The sequence below is a fragment of the Oryctolagus cuniculus genome, chromosome 9 (assembly GCF_051225735.1).
Source record: "Oryctolagus cuniculus isolate XC-2025 breed Fujian yellow rabbit chromosome 9, ASM5122573v1, whole genome shotgun sequence".
NCBI classification, from domain to species: domain Eukaryota; kingdom Metazoa; phylum Chordata; class Mammalia; order Lagomorpha; family Leporidae; genus Oryctolagus; species Oryctolagus cuniculus.
In genome coordinates, this window is record NC_142875.1 from 108,139,645 (window position 1) to 108,167,509 (window position 27,865).

The 27,865-nt window shown below is 39.1% G+C and overlaps 1 protein-coding gene across 1 annotated transcript; it reads right to left on the minus strand.

The window, feature by feature from the left end:
- Positions 1-1,129: 1,129 nt before the first annotated feature.
- Positions 1,130-26,163, minus strand: LOC138843628 (uncharacterized). The gene is made up of 8 exons (XM_070048322.2): positions 26,062-26,163; positions 25,018-25,169; positions 24,209-24,315; positions 22,930-23,055; positions 11,187-11,298; positions 7,396-7,623; positions 5,295-5,401; positions 1,130-2,914 (listed from the first exon to the last, which is right to left on the minus strand). Exons 1-8 carry the CDS (start codon positions 26,141-26,143, stop codon positions 2,785-2,787), a joined length of 1,044 nt encoding a protein of 347 aa, XP_069904423.2. The 5' UTR covers positions 26,144-26,163; the 3' UTR covers positions 1,130-2,784.
- Positions 26,164-27,865: the final 1,702 nt, after the last annotated feature.

The following is a 27,865-nucleotide window of genomic DNA, read 5'->3' on the forward strand; positions in this document are numbered from 1 at the left end:
GTGTTTCCTCCTGGGACCCATGAGGGTGCAGGGCCCAAGCACTTGGGCCATCCTCGACTGCCTTCTCAGGCGACAGCAGAGAGCTGGATTGGAAGAGGAGCAACCGAGACAGAATCCGGTGCCCCGACCCGGACTAGAACCCGGAGTGCCAGAGCCGAAGGTGGAGGATTGGCTTAGTGAGCTGTGGCGCTGGCCTCCTCTACTTTTTTTAACGAAGATTTTTTATTTATTTATTTGACAGGTAGAGTTACAGACAGTGAGAGAGAGAGACAGAAAGAAAGGTCTTCCTTCCATTGGTTCACTCCCCAAATGGCCACAACTCCCGGAGCTATGCTGATCCGAAGCCAGGAGCCAGGTGCTTCCTCCAGGTCTCCCTCTGGGAGCAGGGACCCAAGCACTTGGGCCATCCTCCACTGCCTTCCCAGACCATAGCAGAGAGCAGGACTAGAAGAGGAGCAATGGGAACTAGAACCAGCACCCATATGGGATGCTGGCACCGCAAGTGGAGGACTAACCTAGTGCACCATGGCGCTGGCCCTTCAGTTTATGCTGAATCTGCCACGCTGGTGAGGATTTTCATGCAACACCTCAACCACCTTTTGCATTCATGAAACACAGAGAAAGTTTCTTTAAGGGCTCTTGACCTTACATACTAGTAGAAGAAAGCAGTTATTGCTTGCTCTTCAGTGCTTACTAAGCTCCTAGCAGAGAGCAGGCGTGGTTACTAATGCCTTGGATGTCATAGTTCTGCATATGCTAATAACCTAGTGTTGGTGGTGGGGTTTATTCTGTTCCTTCTTTCTTGTGTCAGACAGATGGCTCTATCCTTGTGTATGGCAGGTCTCCCACAAGCTGTAGCAAGTAGTATTGGAGAGTGTTATCAACCTGCATTGTGAAGTAAACCATGCTGATCTTCAGAGCTCAGAAGCTTTATTCTCCATCAAACACTAATATGGAACTATTAAGAAAAAGAATATTTAACTGAGATACCAAAAAGTGGGGCGAGGGGCAGGGATCCAAATAGAGTTTCTTAGAAATCCCAAAGTGAGAATTATAAATCCATCAAGTAGGGATATTTCCACCGCTGATTGGTTATATCACCAAAAACTAATTCTCATTGAAAACAGAATTATTATTTGATCCAGCAATCCCACTATTCCATTTGTAACCAAATGAATTGACTTTTGTGTATTGAAGAATCTTCTGCACTTGCATGTTCATTTCAGACTGTTCACAAAAATCAAGATATGGGATCAACCTAAGTATTTATTAATTTTAAAAAACTTTGTATATGGACATAATGCAATATTATTCAGCCATAAAATAGAATTAAAATCTGTCATTTGCAGCAGCATGGATAGAATTGGAATACATTATTTTTAGTGAAGTAAGTAACATACAGAAAGACGAGTTCTAAATGTTCTCACTTTTTTTTAAGGTATATTTATTCATTTGAAAATCAGAGTTACAGAGAGAGAGAGAGAGACAAAGAGAGAGAGAGGTCTTCCATCCGATGGTTCACACCCCAGTTGGCCACAATGGCCAGAGCTGCACCAGTCCAAAATCAGAAGCCAGGAGCTGCTTCCAGGTCTTCACATGGGTGCAGGGGCCCAAGGACTTGGGCCATCTTCCACTGCTTTCCCAGTCCATAGCAGAGAGCTGGATTGGAAGAGGAGCAGCCGGAACTAGAATCGGCACCCATATGGGATGCCAGCACTTCAGGCCAGGGCGTTAACACACAGAGCCACAGTGCCGGCCCCCTAAATGTCCTCACTTTTATATGGAAGCTAAAGCATTGATCTTAAAGCAGAGACTAGAAGAGTGGTTACCAGAGCGTGAGAAGCATGTAGCAGAGTGATGGTTAGAAGATGTTGATTGGTACAGAGGTGCAACTGGTTATGAGAAATAACTTCTAATGTCCTATAGCAATTATGAATATTTCAATTTAGTTAGTAAAGATGACTCTGAATATACTCAACACAAAGAAGTAATAAATGTCTGAGTTGATAGACATGCTAGTTGCCCATAGTGGATCATTAATATTGCAAATGTGTATTAAATATCATACTACTCCCAATAACCCTATATAATTACTCTCCATGTGTCAGTCAAAATAAAATATATTTTCATTTAAATTTATTTAGAAATTTATTTTAAGATTTAACAATTTTTAACATTTTCCCATTTTACTTCATTTGGTGATATTATATGCATATATATAGGCACTGTTTTTGCTTGAAAATAGAATATTAATATCACATAATGTGGGATTCATGTCAGTGATCACAATGAAAAGAAAAGAGGGGTATTGTTATGTATATGACACAATACAGTGGAGTAAATACTTATATGAATGTATACAGTAAAAATAATATTCACATAGCTTTTATACTTTATATATTAATGTCCACATATGAGAAAATGTGATATTAATCTTCCTGTGTCTGCCTTATTACACGTAACATAATGATCTCCAGTTGCATTCATTTTGTTACAAATGTCAGAATTTCATTCTTTTTCATGTCTCAGTAATATTTTTTCATATACATATACACACACATAAATATTACATTTTCTTCACACAGTAATCAGTTAATGACATCTATGCTTGTTCCATATATCTGTTAAGCGCTGGAATGCTATAAACATGGGAGTGCAGGAATCGCTTTCCTTGTGGACTTTGTTACTGCAGGACATATTCCTAGAGGAGGGATGGCTGAGTCATGTTGTAGATATATTTTCAGTCTTTGAGGAATCTCCATACTGCTTTCCATAAAGGTTGTACTAATTATTGAAGAAGGGCTTATTCTTCTCACATATGTAAGGAAAAGATCTTGAACAATCAGCATTATTAATGTATTGTGGCTTCAGGCATCCACATTTTTCACCCACTTTATTTGATTGACGGAAAGTCCTATGTCAGAGAATATATTTATTTTAGAATATCATTCTTTGGGCAATATTTCGTTGTCACAATTTAAAAATGTGTGTGTGTGTATGTGTGTGTGTGTGTGATTATTAAGTGAACACAAAATCCCTCTGACAGATGTACAGCTGGCAAATCAGAAGGTGTAAGTATTTCTAAAGCTAAGGGACCGTTCATGCTGGTGAATGACTGCAGATGAGGACTAGGTACACAGAACACAGTGGGTAGGCTTTAGATGGGCTCACTCTGGAAGTTCTGAGACTTCAGCAACTCACCGGAGTTACTAAATAAGGTAAGGTTATTAGTGACACATTATAATTAGATACAATGACAGCTCCAGTGTCCTGTGACTCAGATTGATGTGCAGATAGCAGGAGGCCACAACCCCGTCCTCACCTTCAGCACTAGGAGGAGCTGGTTGGCATTTCACACACAAGGTGACCTTACTCCCACTGAGCTCATGTCTGCTCCACCAAACAGAGTGTTGATATTTTGTGATGTTGGACAATGAGAATATTCAACAAGTTATGGGACTATGCTAAGATATATAGAAAAAGTATATAATTTGAATTTCCCAGCAGATATATGAGTCTGATAATAATAATTTCAAGTCACAAAATTATTATTGACAGAAGTCAGCAACCATTTAACTTTGGCACATTGCTTTAGTTGTGCCTTTTTTAGGTATCCCACTGCTCTTTCCTGGTTTCCTCCTTTCAATCTCACTACTTTTCTTAGGACCCTTTTGTAATCATCCTCATCACCACAACAGCTAAATGTTTGGGTGTCCCGGGGATCAGGGTCTGGATATCTCAGCAATCAAACCCCCCACAACAGGTGCTGGCCTTGTGGCACAGTGAATTAAGCTGCTGTTTGAGATGCCAACATCCCATATGAGCTCTTGTTCAATTCATGCCTGCTCCACCTCCAATTCAGCTCCTGTCAATGTGCTGGGAAACTAACAGAAGACAGCCCAAGTCCTGGGACACAGCCGCCCACATGGGACACCTGGATGAAGCTCCTGGCACATCCCTGGCTATTGTGGCTTTTTGGGGAGTCAACCAGGAGATGGAGGATCTCTCTCCAACTCTGACTTTCAAATAAAATAAAGCATAAAAAAGCACTCAGAATATCATCTCATAGTGTCCACACCCCTGCATACATTGACACACATTAAATAAACATCCCCAGGACAGATTTTTTACATGAAGTTTACAATCATGCACAACATGTTTATGTGACATGCCCACATATATCAAAATGTATAATGGATGTATCAAACTTGTCACTAAAACTGAATGCCTGATGCTCCTCGTAACAGTTAATGACAGCTCTACTGTCATCATTGCTGGACTAAAACCTGGCAGCCATCTCTGATCTCTTCCTCTCACACATTTTTACAGTAGGTCTGGCATCTGGGCCCATTTTCCCAGCACCCTCCCTACCTGTCCTGACCAAACCACCACCATCTCAACTGACTTTCAGTGTGACTCCCTTTGTTGCAATCTGTATCTCCCATTCACCACCTAAGGACCACACAGTGTCCAGGGGACTCTTTAAAATAGGAAGGTTGTCCTTGTCATCCCTCAGCTCAAAACCCTCCAAAAGAGAATCACTCATTAAGAAGTCAAAATCTTGGGGCCAGTGCCATAGCTCAATTGGTTAATCCTCAACCTGCGGTGCCGGCATCCCATATGGGCACCGGGTTCTAGTCCAGGCTGCTCCTCTTCCAGTCAAGCTCTCTTCTGTGGCCAAGGAAGGCAGTGGAGGATGGCCCAAGTGCTTGGGCCCTGCACCCTCATGGGAGATCAGGGAAGCATCTGGCTCCTGGCTTCAGATCAGCGCAGCACCGGCCGTAGCGGCCATTTGGGCTGTGAACCAACGGAAGGAAGACCTTTCTCTGTCTCTCTCTCTCACTGTCTATAACTCAAAGTGTCAAAAAATAAATAAATAAATAAATAAATCAAAGTCTTGCTGTGATCTCTCATTCCCATGTTATCTCTCTGATCTACTTCTCATTCTGTACTCAGATTCCTCCAGCATCACAGATCCTCCTGCTGTTTCCTCCAGCAAACCAAATACACTTCCCAATCTCTATACCAGTAGGTCTTCTTCCCAGGATGTTACCCCATCAGTGAGCTCCTTTAGGTTTTTCATTCACCTCCTTTAAATCATTATACCAACACCATTATCACATTAGATCACCTGTGTCTCCCCCATTAAAAACATAAAATCTCTTCCTTCCACTGCTCCCCACACGAACTGTACTCCCTGACCCAGCAGGGACTGAATAGTGCTCCATGGCACTGAGGATCCTCTAGTACACTAAGTGATTTCCCACCTCATAGAATGTGAAATGCAAACTTACAGTTGTTGAGCAAGTTTGGTGTTGTCCTGCCACTTCCACTCATTTTTATCTTCTTTTTGGTATAATCCAATCCAGTAAGTGTATTTGATGTGTGATTGAATGAAATTCTGTGCACAAATTAGAATTGTTAGTATTACTCATTACATCAATAATAGCTTTTTATCTACAAAGGACTTGTACAAAATACTAATCACATTCACTTAAGACAATCTTAGTTCATCTACTGTGCAGAGAAGCCATGGAAGTGAAAGACCTAAAAGTCTGAATCCCCTGCATCTTTGTGGCTTGAAAGATAGCAAGAAAGGACCATGGTGAACTTCTTTAGAAAGACACAAAAATCTCCAAGCATAATACTAAAAAATAGATATGTAAGTGTGGATTCATTCAATTTAGAACTTCTCTTCATCAAAACACACCTTCAAGAACATGGGAAGGGGGCCGGCGCCACAGCTCACTAGGCTAATCCTCCGCCTAGCGGCGCCGGCACACCGGGTTCTAGTCCCGGTCGGGGCACCGGATTCTGTCCCGGTTGCCCCTCTTCCAGGCCAGCCCTCTGCTGTGGCCAGGGAGTGCAGTGGAGGATGGCCCAGGTGCTTGGGCACTGCACCCCATGGGAGACCAGGAAAAGCACCTGGCTCCTGGCTCCTGCCATCGGATCAGCACGTTGGGCCGGCCGCAGCGCGCCGGCCGCGGCGGCCATTGGAGGGTGAACCAACGGCAAAGGAAGACCTTTCTCTCTGTCTCTCTGTCTCACTGTCCACTCTGCCTGTCAAAAAAAAAAAAAAAAAAAAAAAAAAAGAACATGGGAAGGGAGGTTTCAAATCTAGACATGCATATAGTAATGTAGTTCCAAGAACAAAACATTAGTTCATATAAATCAATTAGAAAACAAAATCATCCAAAAGAAAAAAAATGAAGAAAAATCAAGAATAGATGTTTCATAGAAAACATACACGAACAATAAAGGATATCAAGTTCAGTAGAGATCAAGTAAAGGCAAACAAAGCTACAAGGAAATGCTTTACAGAGAGCAAACACAAGATTTTAGGATGGTAGGAAACAATAGAATATCTTCATACTAGCAGAAAAAGCAAATTGAAAAATATTATGAAATTATTTTGTAAAACTGGAAACACCCAATAATTGCACTCATACAGGTTTGTGATGAACTGCAGAGGAGACACATGAAAGACGTGCACAGCTGATGTGTCTAAGGATGGTTAATGAAGAGCTGCTCATCACAACAGCAGTGGAAACAACCCAAATTCCCATCACCTAGAGAATGACTAAGTAACGTCTCTCCATGTGATACCACGAATATCATACAGCTATGGAAATCAGAACTCTAGCCACAAATTTTAAAGCATATTATGCAATTAACTTATTATGTGAGCAAAGGCAAACAAACTAAACTCCTTGAGTTTCTTCCTTGTCTAAAATATGGGAATGACATTACCTATGTGGAAGTTTTTATGTACTGAAATAATGCATACAAAGATCTGACACACTGTAAACCTAACAGTAGTATATATTTTTGTAATTATTTCAGTATATTTTATTCATTGTAATTGTTTCCTTGGGTACTCAAAAGTTAAGCAAAATATTGATTTTATTTCTAAATGCAATTTACTCTCTCCGTTTCACTTTTCTTTCCTGTTCTCTGTCCCAGATACACACTCCATCATTTTTCCACTTTAGTTGAGTTCTATAAAAAAGAAAATTTTAATGGTTTCTCTTTTGATACCTATGAAATACATAGAGATATTGTAGAAGAAGGTTTAAAATATACTTTATTATTCTAGGGCTCTGAAGAATCACTAAAATTAAGTGCCAACTAATTCACTCATTTAGGTTTTTTTTTAATCATTCACAAATCATGAAAACATAAGTAGTAAGGACTCAATATAATTCCATGGCACACACAACAGGCCACCTCTGCTGCTTTAGAAAGTGAAATTATTTAGGTCCTTAAAGCATGTCTTCCCCTCTACAAATACAAGTGTTTCCACCCTGCAGTCAAATAAGACTCAAGGAAAGCCAACACAGGTAGCCTAACTCAGTCTTTGCAAGCTTCTCATAAAGGTTAACTAAGTGAACATACCAGTTCCTGGATGTCATCAATCTTCACAAGGCTAGAATCCATGTTCCGGCATAAATTCCTGCTCTCCTCCCATGTTTCTTCTTTTTTAGAAAAATAGTAGCAGTTTCTTCCACAACAAAAGTGTCTTCCTTGCAAGAAGCTGCAGGCTTGTTCTTCAAAACAAAAGTCACCCCCATCCCAAGACACCAGGCCATTTAGAAAATAAGATTTTAGGTATTTAAGTTTTTTCTTCAGAAGGAATTAGCATAAAATAAGTGTTTTTCTGTACCCAAACATCTTTTGAAATTCAAATGTTTAGTCAACTATAATTTTAAAAGTGGATTTAATGAGGAGAGTAAAATTAAAACTCCTCATCAGATCCAATATAAACTTTTTAAAGTTTATATATTGAAATGGGCAGAAGGCAGTAAGTCTATGAAAAATAATCTATTGGCTATTAACTTAAACATTGAGTACAAACCTCTACCTGATGGCACCACTGAATGGTCTTCCAGCTGTACTGAGGAAGTATTTTTTTCTTTTGTGTTTTCCATATCCTGTGTTGTGCATTTAGGACACTTCTGAAAAACTTCAATCCACATTACAAAATTAACAACATAAATGACTTAAAATATCACTTAATTATGATCATATCCTGTAATTCTAGATATGAAAGAATATGATGATGATTACTTGGGATTGTAATCATAGAAAATGTAACGTTAAAATATTTTTGTGTCAGGCCATAAAATAGATTTTTATATAAAACTTCAATTATATGTAACTTGAAATCTATTATTTCTAAGACACATAAAAAGTCATGAACATTTCATAAAATAGAAAACAAAGGAAACTGAAAACGAACTAGATTTTATGCCATCTTTAAATAATGATTTCTCAGCATGTGACTCCATGTAGCATTTACACTTTGACATAAGGGATTTGCCTGTATGTATAATGAATGCATAAAATATGCACGGCATATGAGTTCATATAGCTATTTCTAATGTGCAAAAGGAAAGTTAAAAGTCTATGAGAGAAACAGCAGTTTCTTCCATTAAGTTGAGAATAAAAATGTAAAATAAAAAGCATATTGTTCTATTTTTTTAGAATGCCTGTTTTCCATATCAGGCACCTAGGTTTGCATCCTCGTTCCAGTTCCTGATTCCAGCTTCCTGTTCATGGAGATGCTGGGAGGCAGTGGTGATGGCTCAGTGTGAATGGGTCACTGACACCCACATGAGCGGATTGTGTTTCTGGCCCAGTTCTGCTTCCTCCACCATGTTTTCAAAAGCCTATGATATCAACTGATGAATCCGTACCACATATGTCTAATCTAGGCAACTCTCTTGTTCCCCAGACATTTAATCTCACCAACATATATGCTGATGATCCATGTCTATTACTAAAAGCTCATCTGGAATAACAGACCCATCCAATACTTCTTTTTTTAATTTTTTTAAAATTTATTTGACAGGTAGAGTTATAGACAGTGAAAGAGAGAGAGACAGAGAGAAAGGTCCTCCTTCCATTGGTTCACTCCCCAAATGGTTGCTATGGCCGGCGCGTTGTGCTGATCCATTGACAGGAGCCGGGTGCCTCCTTCTGGTCTCCCATGCGGGTGCAGACACCCAAACACTTGGGCCATCCTCCACTACTCTCCCGGGCCACAGCAGGGAGTCGGACTGTAAGAGGAGCAACCGGGACCAGAACCTGGAGTCCATATGGGATGCCGGCGCTGCAGGCGGAGGATTAACCAAGTGAGCCATGGAGCCGAACCTCCCATCCAATATTTCTGAGCATCTCTGCTAATAAGCCAGAACTACCTCCATATTCACTATTACTAATGCAAAAATAAACAAATCATATTGTTCTTCATGTTTGTTCTTCGAAATTAAATAGAATTCTCACCAGAGTGTGTAATATCAGATATTCACGCAAATCTATATATTAAATATTTCTCAAGTATGTCTCCCAACTTTCATTATTTCTCATGTTGGTAATTTGGACAGCAGTTGTCAGCAACCATACTTTCTGAAACAATTTCCTCACATATTTCCCACTCACTACTATTCAGTCTACTCAGATTGTGTTTTTCAAAATCCATTAACTTTAGGTCAGTGTAGTGGCTTAGCGGGTTAAGCCTGTCTCTGAGGCCACCTTCCCTTATAGGCACCACTTTGAGTCCTGGCTGCTCCACTCCCCAGCCACCTCCCTGCAAACCTGCCTGGGAAAGCAGCAGAACGTGACCCAAGTGCTTGAGCCCTTACCACCCACATGGGAGATTTGGATGAAGTTCCTGGCTTCAGGCTGGCCCAACTCTGGATGTTTTGGCCATTTGGGAAGTGAATAAGTGAATAGATCTCTCTTTCTCTCTCCATTTAAATACATAAAAATATTCTTTAAACAAGCTTAAACACCTTCGTTAGGTTGTATACCTTTCCACACTCATTTTCAGCCATTTCATCCACTTAACTAGAGCTATTTGTAATTCTCCTAACACATATATGTCTCCTTTTTCCCATGTTGTTCACTCCACCTGGATGACTGTTCTTTTTTTTTTTTTTTAATTTTATGACAGGCAGAGTGGACAGTGAGAGAGAGAGACAGACAGAAAGGTCTTCCTTTGCCGTTGGTTCACCCTTCAATTGCCGCCGCGGCTGGCGCACTGCAGCCAGTGCACCGCGCTGATCCAAATGCAGGAGCCAGGTGCTTCTCCTGGTCTCCCATGGGGTGCAGGACCCAAGCACTTGGGCCATCCTCCACTGCACTCCCTGGCCACAGCAGAGAGCTGGACTGGAAGAGGGGCAACCAGGACAGAATCCGGTGCCCTGACCGGGACTAGAACCTGGTGTGCCGGCGCCGCGAGGTGGAGGATTAGCCTAGTGAGCCGCGGCGCCAGCCTGGATGACTGTTCTTTACCCTTCACCTTTCAATTTCTCCCTGCCTTTTACTTCACAGCAATTCTCTCCAACACGGAGGTATCCTTGACCTGCACACGTTATACTCATCTAATCTCTTCATTCTGTTATCACAGCAGTAGTGATATTTCATTTTAAAAATTGATCAATTGAGAAAATCTTCGGGGCCGGCGCTGTGGCGCAGTAGGTTAATCCTCTGTCTGCGGCACCAGCATCCCATGTGGGGAGGGTTCTAGTCCTAGCTGTTCCTCTTCCCATCCAGCTCTCTGGGAAGGCAGTAGAACATGGCCCAAGTCTCTGGGCCCCTGCACCCTCATGGGAGACCCGGAAGAAGCTCCTGGCTCCTAGCTTTGGATCGGCACAGCTCCAGCCGTTGCGGCCATTTGGGGAGTGAACCAGTGGACACTTTCGCACTGTCTGTAACTCTAACTTTCAAATAAATAAATAAAATCTTTAAAAAAAAAGAAAAAAACTCTTCTGCTTTCAACTAGCTCATTTAAAGTTGATTGTATTGTAGAAAATAGACACCTCATACTCACTCATGTATCTTAAGACTGTGATTACCAGCAGGAGCAAAAGACATATTAGTCCCAGGATTACTGTACAAGGGATTTCTGTACAAAATCAAAAAGAAGGATATATAATGAGCATGGCAAACAGATAAGAACAGAGAAGTATTTATGCTGGAGTTTAAACTAAACTGACTATTTACCCTATTCATAAATTCCAGTGATATCACACTTAAGTAGATCTCCCAGTATATAAAATGAAATAAGAAACCAGATATTTAGCATAAACTATTCATGATTTTACTTTTCATTTTTTAAATTCTTGTTTTGTTACTACTTGACATCATGTTTTCAGAAATCAGGAAAACAAAGAGAAGAAAACCTTACCTCTCTTTTTGGGAGCTGGATGCCTTTTGCTTTTCTTTTTCTTTGCATGAGGCGATTGCAACTCTAGGCATGTCACTCTCTCCTCACTCATTTCTGAGAGTTCCAGGCTAAAAACACAGCAAGAATCAGAGCAGTTCCATAAGACATTGTTGTTTCAGTTAAAATGGAAGGTGTGTTTTATAAATGATGGAGAGAGCTAAGTGAGTGATGCATACTGTGGCCTGTAGAAATGAAGGAAAACCACCATCTCACTGGAAACACCAGAAAAAGTGATTTAAAAAAAAAATCCTGATTTCTCTTCAGATCGTATAAATCTTTCGCCTTCTGCTAAAAAAGATCCTACTAATAATAACTAAGTTATTGGTTATAGTGATTTATTTAATAAGTCTCAGGTAAAATACCAATAAAAATTATTACAAGCCACATGAAAGTAGTATTAATTAAAACAAATAGAAGACTATGAATACTATTTTTAAAAGTCAGTGAAACTGCAAATGGTAATGAGGTGATCATATTAGTTTCTAAATAAGAAATCTGCAAACTACCACAGGTAGACCAAACCTATCCCATTGCCTATTTTTGTAAATAATTTTTTATTGGAATAAGGCCATCTAATTCACTTTAAAAAATCCATTTTATTTATTTGAAAGAAGAGAGTTACAGAGAATGAGGGGGAGAGAGAGAAAAAGATCTTTCAACAGCTGGTTCACTTCCCAAATGGCCACAACAGTCAGGGCTGGGCCAGGTCAAAGCCAGGAACTCCATCTGTGTCTCCCACATAGGTAGCAGGGGCCCAAGCACCTAGGTCACCTTCTGCTCCTTCCCAGGCACATTAGCAGGGAACTGGATAAGAAGTGGGGCAGCCTGGACACCAAGCAGTGCTCTGATATGGGAACTGATGTAGCAGGGACCAGCTTAACACAGTGCACAATTATGCCAGTCCAGGAAAAAAGTGATTTGAATCCCTTTTCGTGACGTCTTAGAAAAGAGACCTATTCAGTTATGTAATGAACCATGACAGCTTGTGGACATATGAAATTAAACTTTTAGACTGTTAATGTCACTTAATTAGTTGTCAAAATGCAGAAGTTGACATAATTCATGGACAAATATCCAGATTTATATCTTTTCTTGAGAGATTATATTTGATCACTTAATGCCTGCCTTAGGTTCAACGGACCATGATAATATGACAGTGAACAGACACAGCTCATTTAGCAAGGACACAAGCTTCCAAGTTGTCTTGTATCACCCTCATCACTTTTATCTCATCTCATCATCCTGATAGTCACTGAAATTCATGAATCTGATCCTGGAGTTAATAAAAATGAAGAAATCATGGATTTCAGTCAACAATAGTCTTTGGCTCAATTCCAGATGTATACAAGTCCAAAAATGTAATTCTTCACTTACATTTGAAAAATATATAATAATATTATATAATTATATAATACATGATATATAATATATAATATATAATATATAAATAATATTTCTACAAAGGTATGAAGCAACTTCTCTGCCCCAGAAAAGGATAAGAAAAAATAAGAAAAAAAGATTCTGAATCAGAAATATACCTTTTTCTAACAGAAATATAACTTTTTCTAATCATAAGAAATATTTTTCTCTCTTGCAAGACATGATTGTGTATTTAAGAATGTGCTGAGAAATCTTCCCTGAAATCTAAGGTGGCTGTAAGACAGACTGTTTAAGGAAGGTGAACATTCTAAACCTCATAAACTTTTGATATCAAACTCTCATCAAATAAATCTGTAAGACAGAGTTATGAAGATATGAATCTAAAAGACAGCGTTCTAATTTTTTGTATGCCACAAATCAATGGTATGGCTTAAGAAAGTAAATTCTCTAATCTCCTCCCGTGATGGGTTAGACTAAACTATCTGAAGAATAACTTTCAAGTCTGGAATTATAAGATAGCATAAAATGAAGCAAAATCAAGATATATATATATAAGTGGTGATGACTAGCATTGATTTTCAGAGCAAAGAACATATCACACCCTACTAAAACATTTGTGGATATGTTTTCTGATCCTTTAAATTATTATGTAAATAATATTGCCTAACACATAACATTTCTTACTTAAGTACTGTCCTTAGTTATTAAATCAGGAGCTATTGGGAAAGATCATTTCATTAACAGAGCTAGAAAAAATAATCATTTTTCACCTCACTCGATTTGTATTATTGTTGTGCTCCTGGAATGAAAAACAAGTACTATGTATCTCATAAAATTAGCATTTTAATCCTATTTACTATGGGGAAATAATCTTGCTTAAAGGGGAATATACAGAATATAAAACTATGCAATACAAGTTTGGTACAATATGGATATTGTTTATGTTGAAACAAAAAAAGAAGAAAGTCAAAAGAATCATAAAAAGTAATTGGTATGAGAAATAGCCATACCCAAATTATAAATTATAGAAGAATTTTATATTTTTTCTTATATTTTATTTCTGTAACATTTTCTCTTTCTTTTTTCTAAGATTTATTTATTTGAAAGACAGAATTACAGAGAGAGGTAGAGCCAGAGAGAGCGAGAGAGAGGTCTTCAATCCACTAGTTCACTCCTCAAATGAATGCAACGGCCAGAGCTGAGCCAATCCAAAGCCAGGAGCCAGGACCTTCCTCCAGGTCTCCCAAGCGGGTGCAAGGGCACAAGGACTTGGGCCATCTTCTACTGCTTGCTCAGGCCACAGTAGAGAGCTGGATTGGAAGTGGAGCAGCCGGGACTTGAACTGGTGCCCATATGGGATGCCAATGCTGCAGACTGGGGCTTTAACCCGCTGTGCCACAGCACTGGCCCCTGTAACATTTTCTAAAATAGACATTGATTACTTCTTTTATTTTCTTCAACTTGAGTCTTTTCAAATAGTCTCCCTAAAAGAAGGGCTGTTTCTCCTCAACCCTTCTCCATTTCTTAGCTTGGTGTATTGCACATACTCAGTGTTCAGCAAAGATTGTGGAATAAATGGCATATGTTCATGTACTGAATACTATCTTGTGAATGTACATTAATTTCTAATATATTAAAATGTTTTAGCAGCCAGCACTGTGGTGTAGTGGGAAAAGCCGCCTCCTGCAGTGCCGGCATTCCACATGGGCACCAGTTCAAGTCCCAGCTGCTCCACTTCCAATTCAGCTCTCTGCTCTGGCCTGGGAAAGCAGCAGAAGATGGCCCAAGTCCTTGGGCCCCTGCACCTGTGTGGGAGACCTGGAGGAAATTCCTGGATCCTGGCTGCGGATCGGCCCAGCTGTGGCTATTGCAGCTACTTGGGGAGCGAACCAGCGGATGGAAGACTTCTCTCTCTCTCTCTCTCTCTCTCTCTCTGTAACTCTGACTTTCAAGTAAATAAAATCTTAAAAAAGAAGAAAAATTAAAACGAAATGTTTTAAACAAATGAACAGAAATTGTTAAATATATCTCATGGACAAAGCACAAGTAATTTCGAAATATTTAGGGGTATTCCTAGAGGAATAATATAAAATGAACTATGGAGGAAATCTGAGCTACTCAGAGATTTAAGAGGACAGTGCATTTTTCTCAACAATATTTTTGGTCAGTAAGCAGAATCCATATACTGTTCTTTTAGACGGATTTAAATCTTATGTTCTTAAAATATCTTGATATTTCACCAGTTAATTGCTTCATAATTTGAGGAAACTGGATTTAAACAATCATCAAATAAGGACAAAGTGTACAAATATACTATTCATTGTTCAATAAATTCTTCTCTAACACAATGACAAATTATAAGGTAAAACTCAATTCAAGGTCATGTATTTCCGAAGATTCTTTGTTTAATTATTTTTGATACATCTGTTTACATAAATAAAAAGGGAGCAAATTGGTGAATACTAAGCTAAATTTTTTAATAGAAAAATACAAAAATTAATAAATCATTCAAATTTTTCTATTATAGGTGACTTGAGAACAAGGGAATTCAAGCCAGGCTTAATTCATTCCTAGATAGTTAAGTGACATGCATTGTAATGAGAAACAAAAGAACATAATATAATACCAGGAAAATAAAGAAATAGTAATCAAAACACCTGAGAATTTAAGAAAAAATCATAGTCTCCCTGTTAAACACCTTAAGCACATTCTCATTCTAATCCATTCCTGCATTCTCCTCAAGAATAAAGGTAACTTAGGTATCAACATGGATCATAGTTTAAATTCATTCTTGAAACAATTCAAAACTCTCACATCGTTCTACGCATCTCTCCCGGACCAAGTGCTACTCTATTCCTCTGCCATCAGCAGGGTGAGAGGCGACATGGAGATGGACCCACACACCCACAGTAGCTGCTGTCTGTGTCTGTACCTTGGGATGACCCAGCTGGAGCACAGGCTTGGTCAGGAGCAGGCGAGCACGTCCCGGCTCTGCTGGCTTCCCCTCTGCTGTGAGACCAGGCGGGTCCTGATGTGTGAGACCGTCCCTCACAGGGACCTTGTGTGAAGGTGCAGATGATCACATGACACTGATATTCCCACACAGAAAGTTTCCAGTGGTGTCAGTGTTTCACTTGTCCCCACCCATGTGTCAGAAAGGCCATCAAGAACCAAAATGAAAAATTGTATGAATATTTAATAAATCAATCCAAAGTTGAACTTTAGCACTTACACTAAAATTTGGAAAATGAAAAATAAAACAAAGAAAAACCAGCCATCTTAGAATCTCATGAATTTAGGAAATAGCTCATAATAAAAATTGTTTTAATTATAAAAAATAAAAAGAGAAATGCCTATGGCCTTCCTAGAATGATTTCAACAACTTTCTGTTTTTTAGAACAGATGTAAACTTGCAACAGTAAAAATAGAGATGTGTCAAAATATGCATAAGCATTGGCATACATTGTAAAAATCATTTTAATCCTTTCAAATAAATAAATAAGTCTTTTTTTAAAAAAAAACAATATAAAACAGTGTTATTATAAACATCACAGCTATGACACCTGAAACTCAAAATACAGAGCATACTTTTGTCAGAATTCATACTCAAGTCACAATCATAAATTTTGCTCCTCTTTTTTTTTTTTTTTTTTTTTTTTTGACAGGCAGAGTGGACAGTGAGAGAGAGAGACAGAGAGAAAGGTCTTCCTTTTGCCGTTGGTTCACCCTCCAATGGCCGCCGCAGCCGGCATACCGTGCTGATCCGAAGGCAGGAGCCAGGTGCTTCTCCTGGTCTCCCATGGGGTGCAGGGCCCAAGCACTTGGGCCATCCTCCACTGCACTCCCGGGCCATAGCAGAGAGCTGGACTGGAAGAGGAGCAACTGGGACAGAATCCAGCACCCCGACCGGGACTAGAACCCAGTATGCCGGCGCTGCAAGGCGGAGGATTAGCCTATTGAGCCACGGCACCAGCCACATTCATAAATTTTGAAAGGGATCAAAGACATTTCAGTTCTAAGTCGGAATAAACATATCTAAGCTAACTGTCACTGTGGGTTTCCTTAGGCTGCTACATTTGTTAAAGGGTCAGGAACTGAAGTTTCATTATTCTATAATAAAGTAAATCTGGGTTCAGTTGACCCTTTTAGCAGTTGATATTCACATTAACAACAAAATTAGATTAATAAGTTTAGTACCTCATTTCAGGAACCTAAAATATTCTTATTTATAGGTGATGATTCATATATTACAGAACTTCATTTGGAGTCAAATTTCTTATTTTTCTTGGATTGGGTTGTCTTGTAAAGTTTGTGGGCATGTGAGGATAACTCGCCACCCCTTCTCAAAATGTGAGCCTCTGGGAGAGCAAAGAGCTAACAAGGTCTGTAATCACAGATTCTGGCTTGTAGTCTTGAAAACATACAAGAACCAACATTGGAAGTGCGATACACTGCAGACTCGTAGAAAGGAAGATGTCCTAAACAGCACTCTTGCCTCAGAATCAGCCCTTAAGGCATTCAAGGCATTCAGATCTGGCTGAAGAGTCCATGAGAGTATTTTAGGCATGGAAAGCCAAGACACCCTGGCAAAAAAAAAAAAAAAAAAAAAAAAAACAAAAAAAACAAAAAAAACCTAAATGAAAGATCTCTGCGAGTGAGATCCCAGTGGAAAGAACAGGGCCATCAAAGAAGGAGGTACCTTTCTCTGAAGGGAGGAGAGAACTTCCACTTTGACTATGACCTTGTCTAAATAAGATCGAAGTCGGCAAACTTGGCAACTCATGACTAGAGCCTAGGGAGATTACTGACGCCATAAACAAGAGTGTCAAATTGTTAAGTCAACAACAGGAGTCACTGTGTACTTACTCCTCATGTAGGATCTCTGTCCTTAATGTGTTGTTCAATGTAAATTAATGCTATAACTAGTACTGAAAGAGTATTTTACACTTTATGTTCTGTGTGGATGCAAACTGATGAAATCTTTACTTAATATACACTAAATTGATCTTCTGTATATAAAGATAATTGAAAATGAATCTTGATGTGAATGTAATGGGAGAGGGAGCGGGAGATGGGAGGGGTGCGGGTTGGATGGAAGTTATGGGGGGGAAAAAGTCATTGTAATCCATAAACTGTACTTTGGAAATTTATATTTACTAAATAAAAGTTTAAAAAAAAGAAAAAAATGCATGCATATGTGTACGTATTTATACACATATACAAGCACATAGAAGTACATGGCATGTGTCAATGCACACACACACAAATTCCAGAGGAGCTAAGCTCAATGATGAAGATAAGTACACAGAGAAGGGAAGGAGTTTTTCAACGTGAAGTCTATGTGTGTATTTTTCACATGATTCTCTCTAGGGAAGCTTAGGGCCCTGTGGGATAGTCTCTGTAAAGACAAAAAGATACGCCTCCTTCACTTTGGACCAGTATAGCTGATTATGTCTGCATTAATATCTCACTGCATGCATTTGTGTTTATTTTATTTTAAGTAATTGGAAAGAGTCAATGAATAGAAACTATAGAAATTTAACAGCATCAAGGATGACTGCTTCTTGGTGTGCCAGACTCATGCTCTCTATCTGTGAGAAGAAAATTATGTGTCGTGCTACCCAATGCTGGGAACAACACAAAGAAAAAAATACAGTCATTTTTCCCTAGGAAACACCAAAACCCTTGGAAGTTCTGGAGTCTTCCCCTCTCACGTCAGATTACCTTTGCTTGTTCATGGGTTGTACCGGCTTTCTAGTCACTGGTTGAAATAAGGACAAATTTTTGGTCTAGGGCCGGCGCCATGGCTCATTTGGTTAATATCCACCTGCGGCACCAGCATCCCATATGGGCACCAGGTTCTAGTCCCGGTTGTTCCTCTTCCAGTCCAGCTTTCTGCTGTGGCCCAGGAATAGAGTGGAGGATGGCCCAAGTGCTTGGGCCCCTGCACCCGCATGGGAGACCAGAAGGAAGCACCTGGCTCTTGGCTTTGGATTGCTGCAGCGCCATCTGTAGCAGTCATTTGAGGAGTGAGCCAATGGAAGGAAGACCTTTCTCTCTTTCTTTCTAACTGTATATAACTCTATCTGTCCAAAAAAATTTTTTTTTGGTCTACTAAATTGAGATGTCAGAGACTTAGGAATTCTGCCACCTTCAAATCAGGACTGATCATAGCATTTATGAAAACAAGATGGATCAGAACAGTGTCAGGGCTCTGATGAGGGTCAGGAAACAGAGCCCTGGATACCCTCTTTCTGGAACTCACACACTTTTGTAGAGAATTCCATAAATTTGTCACTATTATGTGCATTTTGGGTGGGAGTTAATTCAACAGCAACTAGCTTCATTATTTTGTATGAAGTATGCATGGGTTACTATTTGATTCTTTACCTCTTAGAGAAAGACACCTTGGCATCTGGGTGGAAAATAGCATAGAATCTTGATCCCAATCTAAATTTGGGAACTGTACCATACCTACTAGTTGCTTGTTCACTGGCCTGTGAAAACTTTTGAATCTGCGTTTCTGTTCAGTAGAAAACTTCCAAAGTGTTTTCTAGAGTATATGTCATTTCATGTTCCCATCAGCATACATGAATGGACCATTTTTTTTATCCTTCCAATATGGTGATGATATTGTTAGTTTATAAAACCACTTTAATAAGGGTGTAGTGAAATTTACTTGTGATTTTAATTTGTATTTCCCTAAAGAGTAAATTCTATTAAGCATCTTTTTATGTGTCCTTGTCAACCACATAACTACTAAGCTAAAGTATATATTCAAATCATTTCATCATTTTATTAAATATCCATTCTATCTTAAAAAAAGATTTATTTTATTTATTTGAAAGGCGGATTTACAGAGAGGGAGGGAGAGAGAGAGAGAGAGTCTTTCCATCTGCTGGGTTACCCCTAAATAGACACAAAAGCAAGAGCTGCACCAAGTTAAATCCAGGAGCCAGGAGCTTCTTCCAAGTCTCCCACATGAGTACAGGGGCCCAAGACTTTGGGTCATCTTCCACTGCTTTCCCTGGTGTATTAGCAGCCAGCAGCGTTGGAAGTGGAGCAGCTGGGATTCAAACCGGCACCCATATGTGATGCCAGCTTGGCAGGTAGCAGCTTACCCCATTATGCCACAGCACTGGCCTCCTGTTCATTTTCTTAATATTGATTTGTAAGAATTATTTTTATGCTCTGGATCTGAGTACTCTCTAATTTACATGTTTTGTAACTACTTTATTTCAGTTTTCATTTTTTATAGTGTCTTTACAAAATAAAAATTTTAAAAGAACAGCAGAAGTTTTTAATTTGATAATATACAAGTAATCAACGCTAGGAACAGTTTATACTTTTGTCTTCAAAGAAATCTTTAAGAAAATAACATCAAAATATTTGCTCTTGTATTTTAAGCTTTCATTAATAATCATCTGGAAAGTGCACATCAAACCCACAGAGAGATATCACCTTGAATATTCTCAGCTGATAAGCCTTCAAATATTCCTTCTGCAAATTTCATCATTCTTTTCAATCTGAGATCCAGTTTAGGCTTATCTAAATATTATGATGCTGTCCCACTGATTTTGGATGCTTTCTCCTTTGTCACTCTATTTCTTTGTTCTTCAATTTGGGTAATATTTCTGAACTATCTTTGTGTTTCCTGCATTTTTATTTCAGCATCGACTCCACTGAAGGAACTTCTCATCTCTGATATCATACTTTTCTTTATAGCATTTCCATGTAATTCTCTCTTGCACTTTACAATTTTCAGACATGTTGTTTAACGTGGCCATCATTTATCACATCAATTATAGCTCTCTAAGGTTGCTATCTGAAACATTGCAGCATTATTTCTGAGTGTGACCTGTGGACTACTTTATTTCTTGACCATGCATTGCTGCTGTTTTTTTCCTTACTCCTCAAGCACCTCATTTACTTGCAAACTGCTCTAGCTTGTGTCACCATTGGAGACACAGAGGTAACCAGTATTTATATTTGAACGTGGATGTATATCCCCTTGAGCAGTTAGTCCAGGTGACAGAGTCAAATCAGTCAGGACTCAAGCTGGTGCGAGCTTTAGTTTTGCTATGCTTATCACATTAGAGCAGTCGAACCCTCTGTAAGTTTCTGTTGGATATGGCATTGCAGGGGGTAATTTTCATGCTACAACTCAAGCTTTCATCATCTCTGCATGTCTAAACCACATAAAAAGTTCCTCTATGAACTCTTGACCCTACCCTTCTAGTACAATGCAGGTGTTGCTGGCTAACTGGTGTTTCTAAGCTAGTAGCAGAGAGCCAGGGTGACTGCCGATAGCCCTGGTTCACTCATGGCTTTGTACATACGCCATTTATCTAGCCTTGGTGGTGAGATTTATTCTATACAGTCTTTCTTGTGTTGGGCAGACAAACGTATCTTTGTGTTTGTGGCAGGTCTTGAACACGTTGGAGGATGTTGTATGGAATTTTGTTATTCATTATGTATGGTGCTATAAACGCAGCCATTCTTCAGAGTTCTCAAGCTGTGTTATTCTCCAAACACTAATATGGTCACATTAAGAGTAAAAATATTTAACTGAACACTAATTTAAAGAGGGAGGGGATTAAATGAGTTTCTTAGAAATTCTATCACAGAACTGTGAATCCATCAAGTAGGGATGCTACTACCACTCAGTGGTGGCTCCAACAAAAGAAAGTTCCCATTGAAAGTAGAAGTAGTATATGATTCAGCAATCCCCCTACTGCATAGGTCTCACAGGAATTGACATTGGTATACAGTTGAATGTTTATTTCACACGTTCATAATTGTCAAGATAAGAGAGTCCAGCATGGTGGCATAGCGGGTTAAACCGCAGCCTATGGTGCTGGTGTCTTATGTGCGCACACACTTGAGTCCTGGCTGCTGCACTTGTTATCCAGCTGTCTAATAATGGCCTAGGAAAAGCAGCAAGGATGGCCCAAGTGTTTGGGCCCCTGAAACCCATATGGGAGACACTGATGAAGCTCTTGGCTCCTGGCTTAGGTCTGGACCAGCATTGGCCGCAGATGCCATCCGGGGAATGAGACAGTGGAAGATCTCTGTCTCTCCATCTATCTCTGTAACTGTGACATTCAAAATAAATAAGTCTTTTAAAATATATGGAATCAATCTTAGTATTAGTTAATGGATGAATGCATATGAAAATGTTGCATATATACATAATGGAATGCTATTCATCCCTAAAAATGCATGAAATTCTGTCATTTGCAGCAACATGGATGAAACTGGAATGCATTATTATTACTGAAATAGTTACAAAGGTCAGTACTACATGTTCTTACTTTAAGTGGAGGCTAAAATGTTGATCTCAAAGTAGAGAATAGAATGGGGGCTACCAGAGCCTGGGAAGCGTGTAGAAGAGACAGTGATGGGGGGAAAACTGTTAATTTGTACAGAAGTGCAACTGCATAGGAGCAATAGTTCCTAATGTTCTACAGCAATTAATTCAATATTCCAAGATAGTAATGATGATTCTCAAAGTTCCCAGCACAAGAACTAATAAATTTCTTAGTCTGTAGATATGTCAATTATATTTGGTGGATAATTACACAATGTGTACACATATTAAATATCATATTGTTCCCAAGAAACATACACAATTACTTCATATGTGTCAGTCAAAATTAAAATGTTGAAATTTATTTATTTTAATATTTAAGATTTAACAATTTTTAACATTTTGTCATATTCACTCTTTCCATATGTAGCTATTATATACATACAAATATATATTATTTTTCTTGAAAACAGGAATATTAATATCACATTACATGGGATTTGTGACAATGATCATATAGTGAGGAAAGAGGAGAATATTGCTATGTACAAGATATAATATAGTAAAGAAAATATTCATAACTATCTATATACCAAATAATATAACAACCACATGCTTTTATACTTTCTATACATGGATTGATTTCCACATGTGAGGGAAAATATGTGATCTTTGTTTTTCTGTGACTGGCTTCTTTCACATAGCATAATGATCTCCACTTCCAAGCATTTTGTTGGAAATGTCAGGATCTCATTTTTTCCTCATGGCTGAGTAGTATTCCATCACGTAGGTATACCACACTTTCTTCATCCATTCATCAGCTGATGAACATCAAGGTTGTTTCCATATCTTTGCTATTAAGAATTGGGTTCATACAAACTAGGGAGTGCAGGAATCTCTCATAGACCTTCCTTCAGATATACTCTCAGAAGTTGGAGAGCTGAGTCATATGGTAGATACATTTTTAGATTTTTGAAGATCTGCTTATTGTTTTCCATCATGGTTGTACTAATCACTGAGGAAGGGAGCATCCTTTTCACAAATGTAACGAAAGTGTTTTTCACAAGCAGCACTATTAATATATCCTGACTTGAGGCATCCACATTTGTCAGCCACTTTACCTGCTTGAAAAGCCCTGTTCAGAGAATATTTTTGCTTTAAAATTCTATAAGCAAAATTTCATTATCACAATGTTAAGACATGTGTGTGATTATTCAGTGAAAAGAAAACTCCTGTGAGAGATGTATTGCTATTAATTCATAAAGTGTAATTACAACTGCTTCTAATGAGTGACTCTGACATAGGAAGCTTGCTCTTGTCATACCCTGTCAAAAAACCACCTACAGGTTTATCACTGCAGTGACAAAGAAATAAAATTCTTGCGATGCTCACTGATTCCTATGTGATCTTATTCTTCCCATTTTACTCAGCATCGCAGACCCTCTTGTTGGTTCTGTAAGAAAACTAAATGCACTGCCACCTGTCACACCCATTGGCCTTCCTTCCAGGGTGCAACACCAACAGAGAACCCCCTCATCTCACCCATTCACCTGCATAGTCATTCTACAAATGACACTGTCTCATTGAGGTCATCTCTGACTACCCCACGTAAAATAGGGAATCTCTTCCTCTGCCTCCACCCTCCCTCAATAAACAGTGCTCCTCACACGACAGGGACTGCACAACGCTCCACAGCATTGCTCCTCCTCCAGTGCACTGTGTAATTTCCCTGCCTCATTTAGACCCATCAGTCAATCTGGTGCCACTGTAGTAAGTTTATTTCATCATTTTTGATGGATCAATGCTATTTTACTACCAAGAGGGTACCAGCGACTACATGGACTTGTGCAAATTTAATGCTATGAAAAATCTTAATCTCCATGTTAGATTTAAGATTATTAATTTATGTGTTTGGAAAAGAAGCCTCTTCAGTTTTAGAAGACACCAGTTAAACATTTGTGAAGAGGAAGAGCTCGGTTTAGAAACAACTTTTCCTCCCTCTCTTCCAACCACACCTGCCAACACAACAGATATCATATAAAAGAAACACATGATTTTACTATTTGGAAGGAACCTACAAAAAACACTATGGAAAAAAGTGATGTCTTTAGGGATGATTACTTAAGTCCCCAAGGCTTGCATTTGATTGTCATCTGAAATGTGAAATCAAATAGAATGAAGGATATTTTGGAAGTTTTCAAGAATCTTTTCCTGCTGTTAGCTTTTAATCTATACATCAATTGCTGATAAAAAAAACTGAATGGTTAGAATATTAAATGAAAACTTACAGGTCCTTAGCAGGTACTGTGCCATCCTGCCACATCCAATCATATTTAGCTCCTTTTCTGTATAATCCAATCCAATAATTGTATTTCGTTTGTGTTTGAATGAAATTCTGTGTACAAATTAGGATTAATAGCATTACTCAAAATATCAATAATTTTTATCTACAACATTGGTACCAAACACTGGTCATATCTAATGTCAAACAAACCTATGATAAATAGAGCAGGCACTAGATTATTTACCGTGCAGAAAAGCAGCAAAAGTAAAAGAGCCAAAAAACAAACTTTCGCAGCTTTGTGACTCAAAAAATATCATGAAAGGCCCATAATGATCAAAGCCATTTGGTCTGTCTGTCTCTCTCTCTCTCTCTCTCTGACAGACACTCTTTCCAACATTTTTCCACTTTAGTTAACTTGTGTAGAAGGAAGATTATGATGGTTTATCTTCTCACATCTACTGAAAGTATAGATATATACGAGAAGGGTGATAAATCATCTTTTATTATTTCTAGAACTCTGAAGAGTCACTAAAGTAAAATGCCCACTAAATCACTCATTTGTGTATTTTTGCTGGATTATCCATAAATCATAAAGACATAGCCCATAACAACTAAAGAGCATTCTATGGCATGCACAGCAAGGCCCTACCTGCTGCTTTAGATAATGTTTTTACGTCTCTTTAAAGCCTGTGTCTTCTCCCCTGCAGATACAAGCGCTCCCACCAAGCGGGCCCAATAAGACTGGAGCAAAGTCTAAACAGCCACCCTTACTCAGGCCATGCAGGCTTCTCACACTTGATTAAATGAACGTACCTGTTCCTCTTTGTCATTGATGGTAACAAGATGAGATTTCTTGTCCTGGCATGACTTTGCACTCTCATTCCAAGTTGTCTCTTCTTTTGAAAAATAGTAGCAATTTGTTCCACAGCAAACCCATTGTCTTTGACAGGATCCACAATGTCTTTCTTGAAAACAAAAGCCACCGCCACCCCCAACCCAAGACCAGTTAGAGACATGCACTTTTAGGTTTTCATCTGGTTTCTTCAGATGGAGTGACCCTAGAATAAATGGATTTTCTATACCAAATCCCGTTGTGTGAAATTCTATTGGGGAAAATACTCTGAGCCAAAAACTGTCTCTGACAGACACGGGGACTTTGTGAAGCCTGCACTGAGCAACCTGCAATTCTCAAGTATGAACAAGCTGCAGGGCTAGGAAGTAGTTCTCCCTGATTCCTGAATCCATCAAAGTGAATGAACAGCAATGGTGTTAACTTCAGGGCTTCCATACTGGGGAAAATATATCCTTGCGCAAGCTCAGACTATTCAAATACTCAGTTCAATATGTGAAAATCATGTGTTAGATATAATGTGAAAATTGGATTTAATGAGTTGAGGAGAGCAAAATTCATGCCCATGCCAGGGGGTGTGGTGGCATAATCGATAATATTGACACCTGTGACGCTGAGATCTCCTATGGGAGCCAGTTCAGGTCCGAGTTGCTCAGTTTCTGATCCAGTGCCCTGCCAATGCGCCTGATAAAGCCGAAGATGACCCAAGTGTTTGGGCCCCTTGAACCCATGTGGGAGAACTGTATAAAGCCCCGGGCTCCTGGCTTCATTGTGGCCAAGACCTGACCGGTACAGCCATTCAGGAGTGAACACATGGATGGACTATCCCTCTGTGTGTGTTGTCTCTATATATATACCTCTACCCTTCAAAAAAATGAATGAATCTTAAAAAAATCATGCTAAAGTTCAATATAAACTTTGTAAATTATATATTGAAATAGTGCGAGACAGGGTAAGTCCACACAAAAGAACTCTGTCAGCTGTTACCTTAAACACTGAGTACACACCTGTACCAGGTGGTGAAACCGAAGGCTCTTCAGCTTCCACTGAGGACATGTTGTTTCCATTTGTGTTTCCCGTATCCTGCATTGTGCAATCACAACACCTCTGAAAAACTTCAATCCACAATACAAATTTAGTATCATGAATGGTTCCAATAGATCATTTTATTATGAATGCAGCCTCTAACTCTAGATAACAAAGTAAATGATGCTGGTATGTGGTAATAGATCCATAAAAAATATATGATTCAAATATAGGTAATTACAAGAATTTGAAACTTACAATATGTTCTGTTTAAGGCACATGAAGCAGTAGTGAACATTTCATAAAACAGAAAAAACCTGGAAATAAGTTTATCCATCGCAAATTGGCTTTGACCATGTGCACTGCTACACTGAATCTACTCCAGGAAATAATGTTGAATCCTCTCTCTTGGGAAATTTAATGAGCATGTTTGGCCGCTCTATGATTTGAATTTTCTATTCTACTTGAAAGCATGGACTCTCTTTAGCTGACCCTTCATCATGCTATATTGCTTGGCTTCCTTTCTAATTTTCTAATCAAAAGGGTTGTTTTCCACATGCACTTACATTCAATCCATTTTAAATATCAATTTATCCTTAAAGGAGTTCATATATCACCCCCTAGTTTTAAGAGGCTTTTTCATGATCTGGCTTCTGCTTCCTCGACCATATTATTTCTTCTTCTTTTTTTTTTTTTTGACAGGCAGAGTGGACAGTGAGAGAGAGAGACAGAGAGAAAGGTCTTCCTTTACCGTTGGTTCACCCCGTAATGTTCACTCCACCTGCATGACTGTATTTACCCTTCATCTCTCAATTTCTACCTGCCTCTTACTTCACAGCAATTCTCTCCAACACAGAGGTACTTGACCTACCCACGTTATGTTCATCTGATCTTTTCATTCTGTTACCACAGCACTAGCGATATTTCATTTTAAAAACTTGATCAATTGAAAAAATCTTCGGGGCTGGCGCTATGGCACAGTAGGTTAATCCTCTGTCTGTGGCACCAGCATCCCATGTAGGTGCTGGTTCTAGTCCTGGCTGTCCCTCTTCCCATCCAGCTCTCTGCTATGGCCTGGGAAAGCAGTAGAACATGGCCCAAGTCCTTGGGCCCCTGCACCTGTGTGGGAGACCAGAGGAAGCTCCTGGCTCCTGGCTTCAGATCGGTGCAGCTCCGGCTGTTGCGGCCATTTGGGAAGTGAACCAGTGGACGGAAGACCTTTCTCTCTGTCTCTCCTTCTCACTGTCTGTAACTCTAACTTTAAAATAAATAAATAGAATCTTTAAAAAAAAAAACTTCCCCTTTCAACTGAGCTCATTTAAAGTTGATTATTTTGTAGAAAATAGGCACATCATACTCACTCATGTATCTTAAGACTGTGATTACCAGCAGGGGCAAAAGACATACTATTCCCAGGATTACTGTACAAGGGATTGCTGTACAAAATCAAAAAGAAGGATATATAATGAGCATGGCAAACAGATAAGAACAGAGAAGTATTTATGCTGGAGTTTAAACTAAACTGACTATTTACCCTATTCATAAATTCCAGTGGTATCACACTTAAGTAGATCTCCCAATATATAAAATGAAATAAGGAACCAGATATTTAGCATAAACTATTCATGATTTCATGATTTTACTTTTTTTTTTCTTTTTCTTTTTTTTTTTTTTTTTGACATGCAGAGTGACAGTGAGAGAGAGAGAGACAGAGAGAAAGGTCTTCCTTTGCCGTTGGTTCACCCTCTAATGGCAGCTGCGGCCAGCACGCTGCGGCCGGCGTAC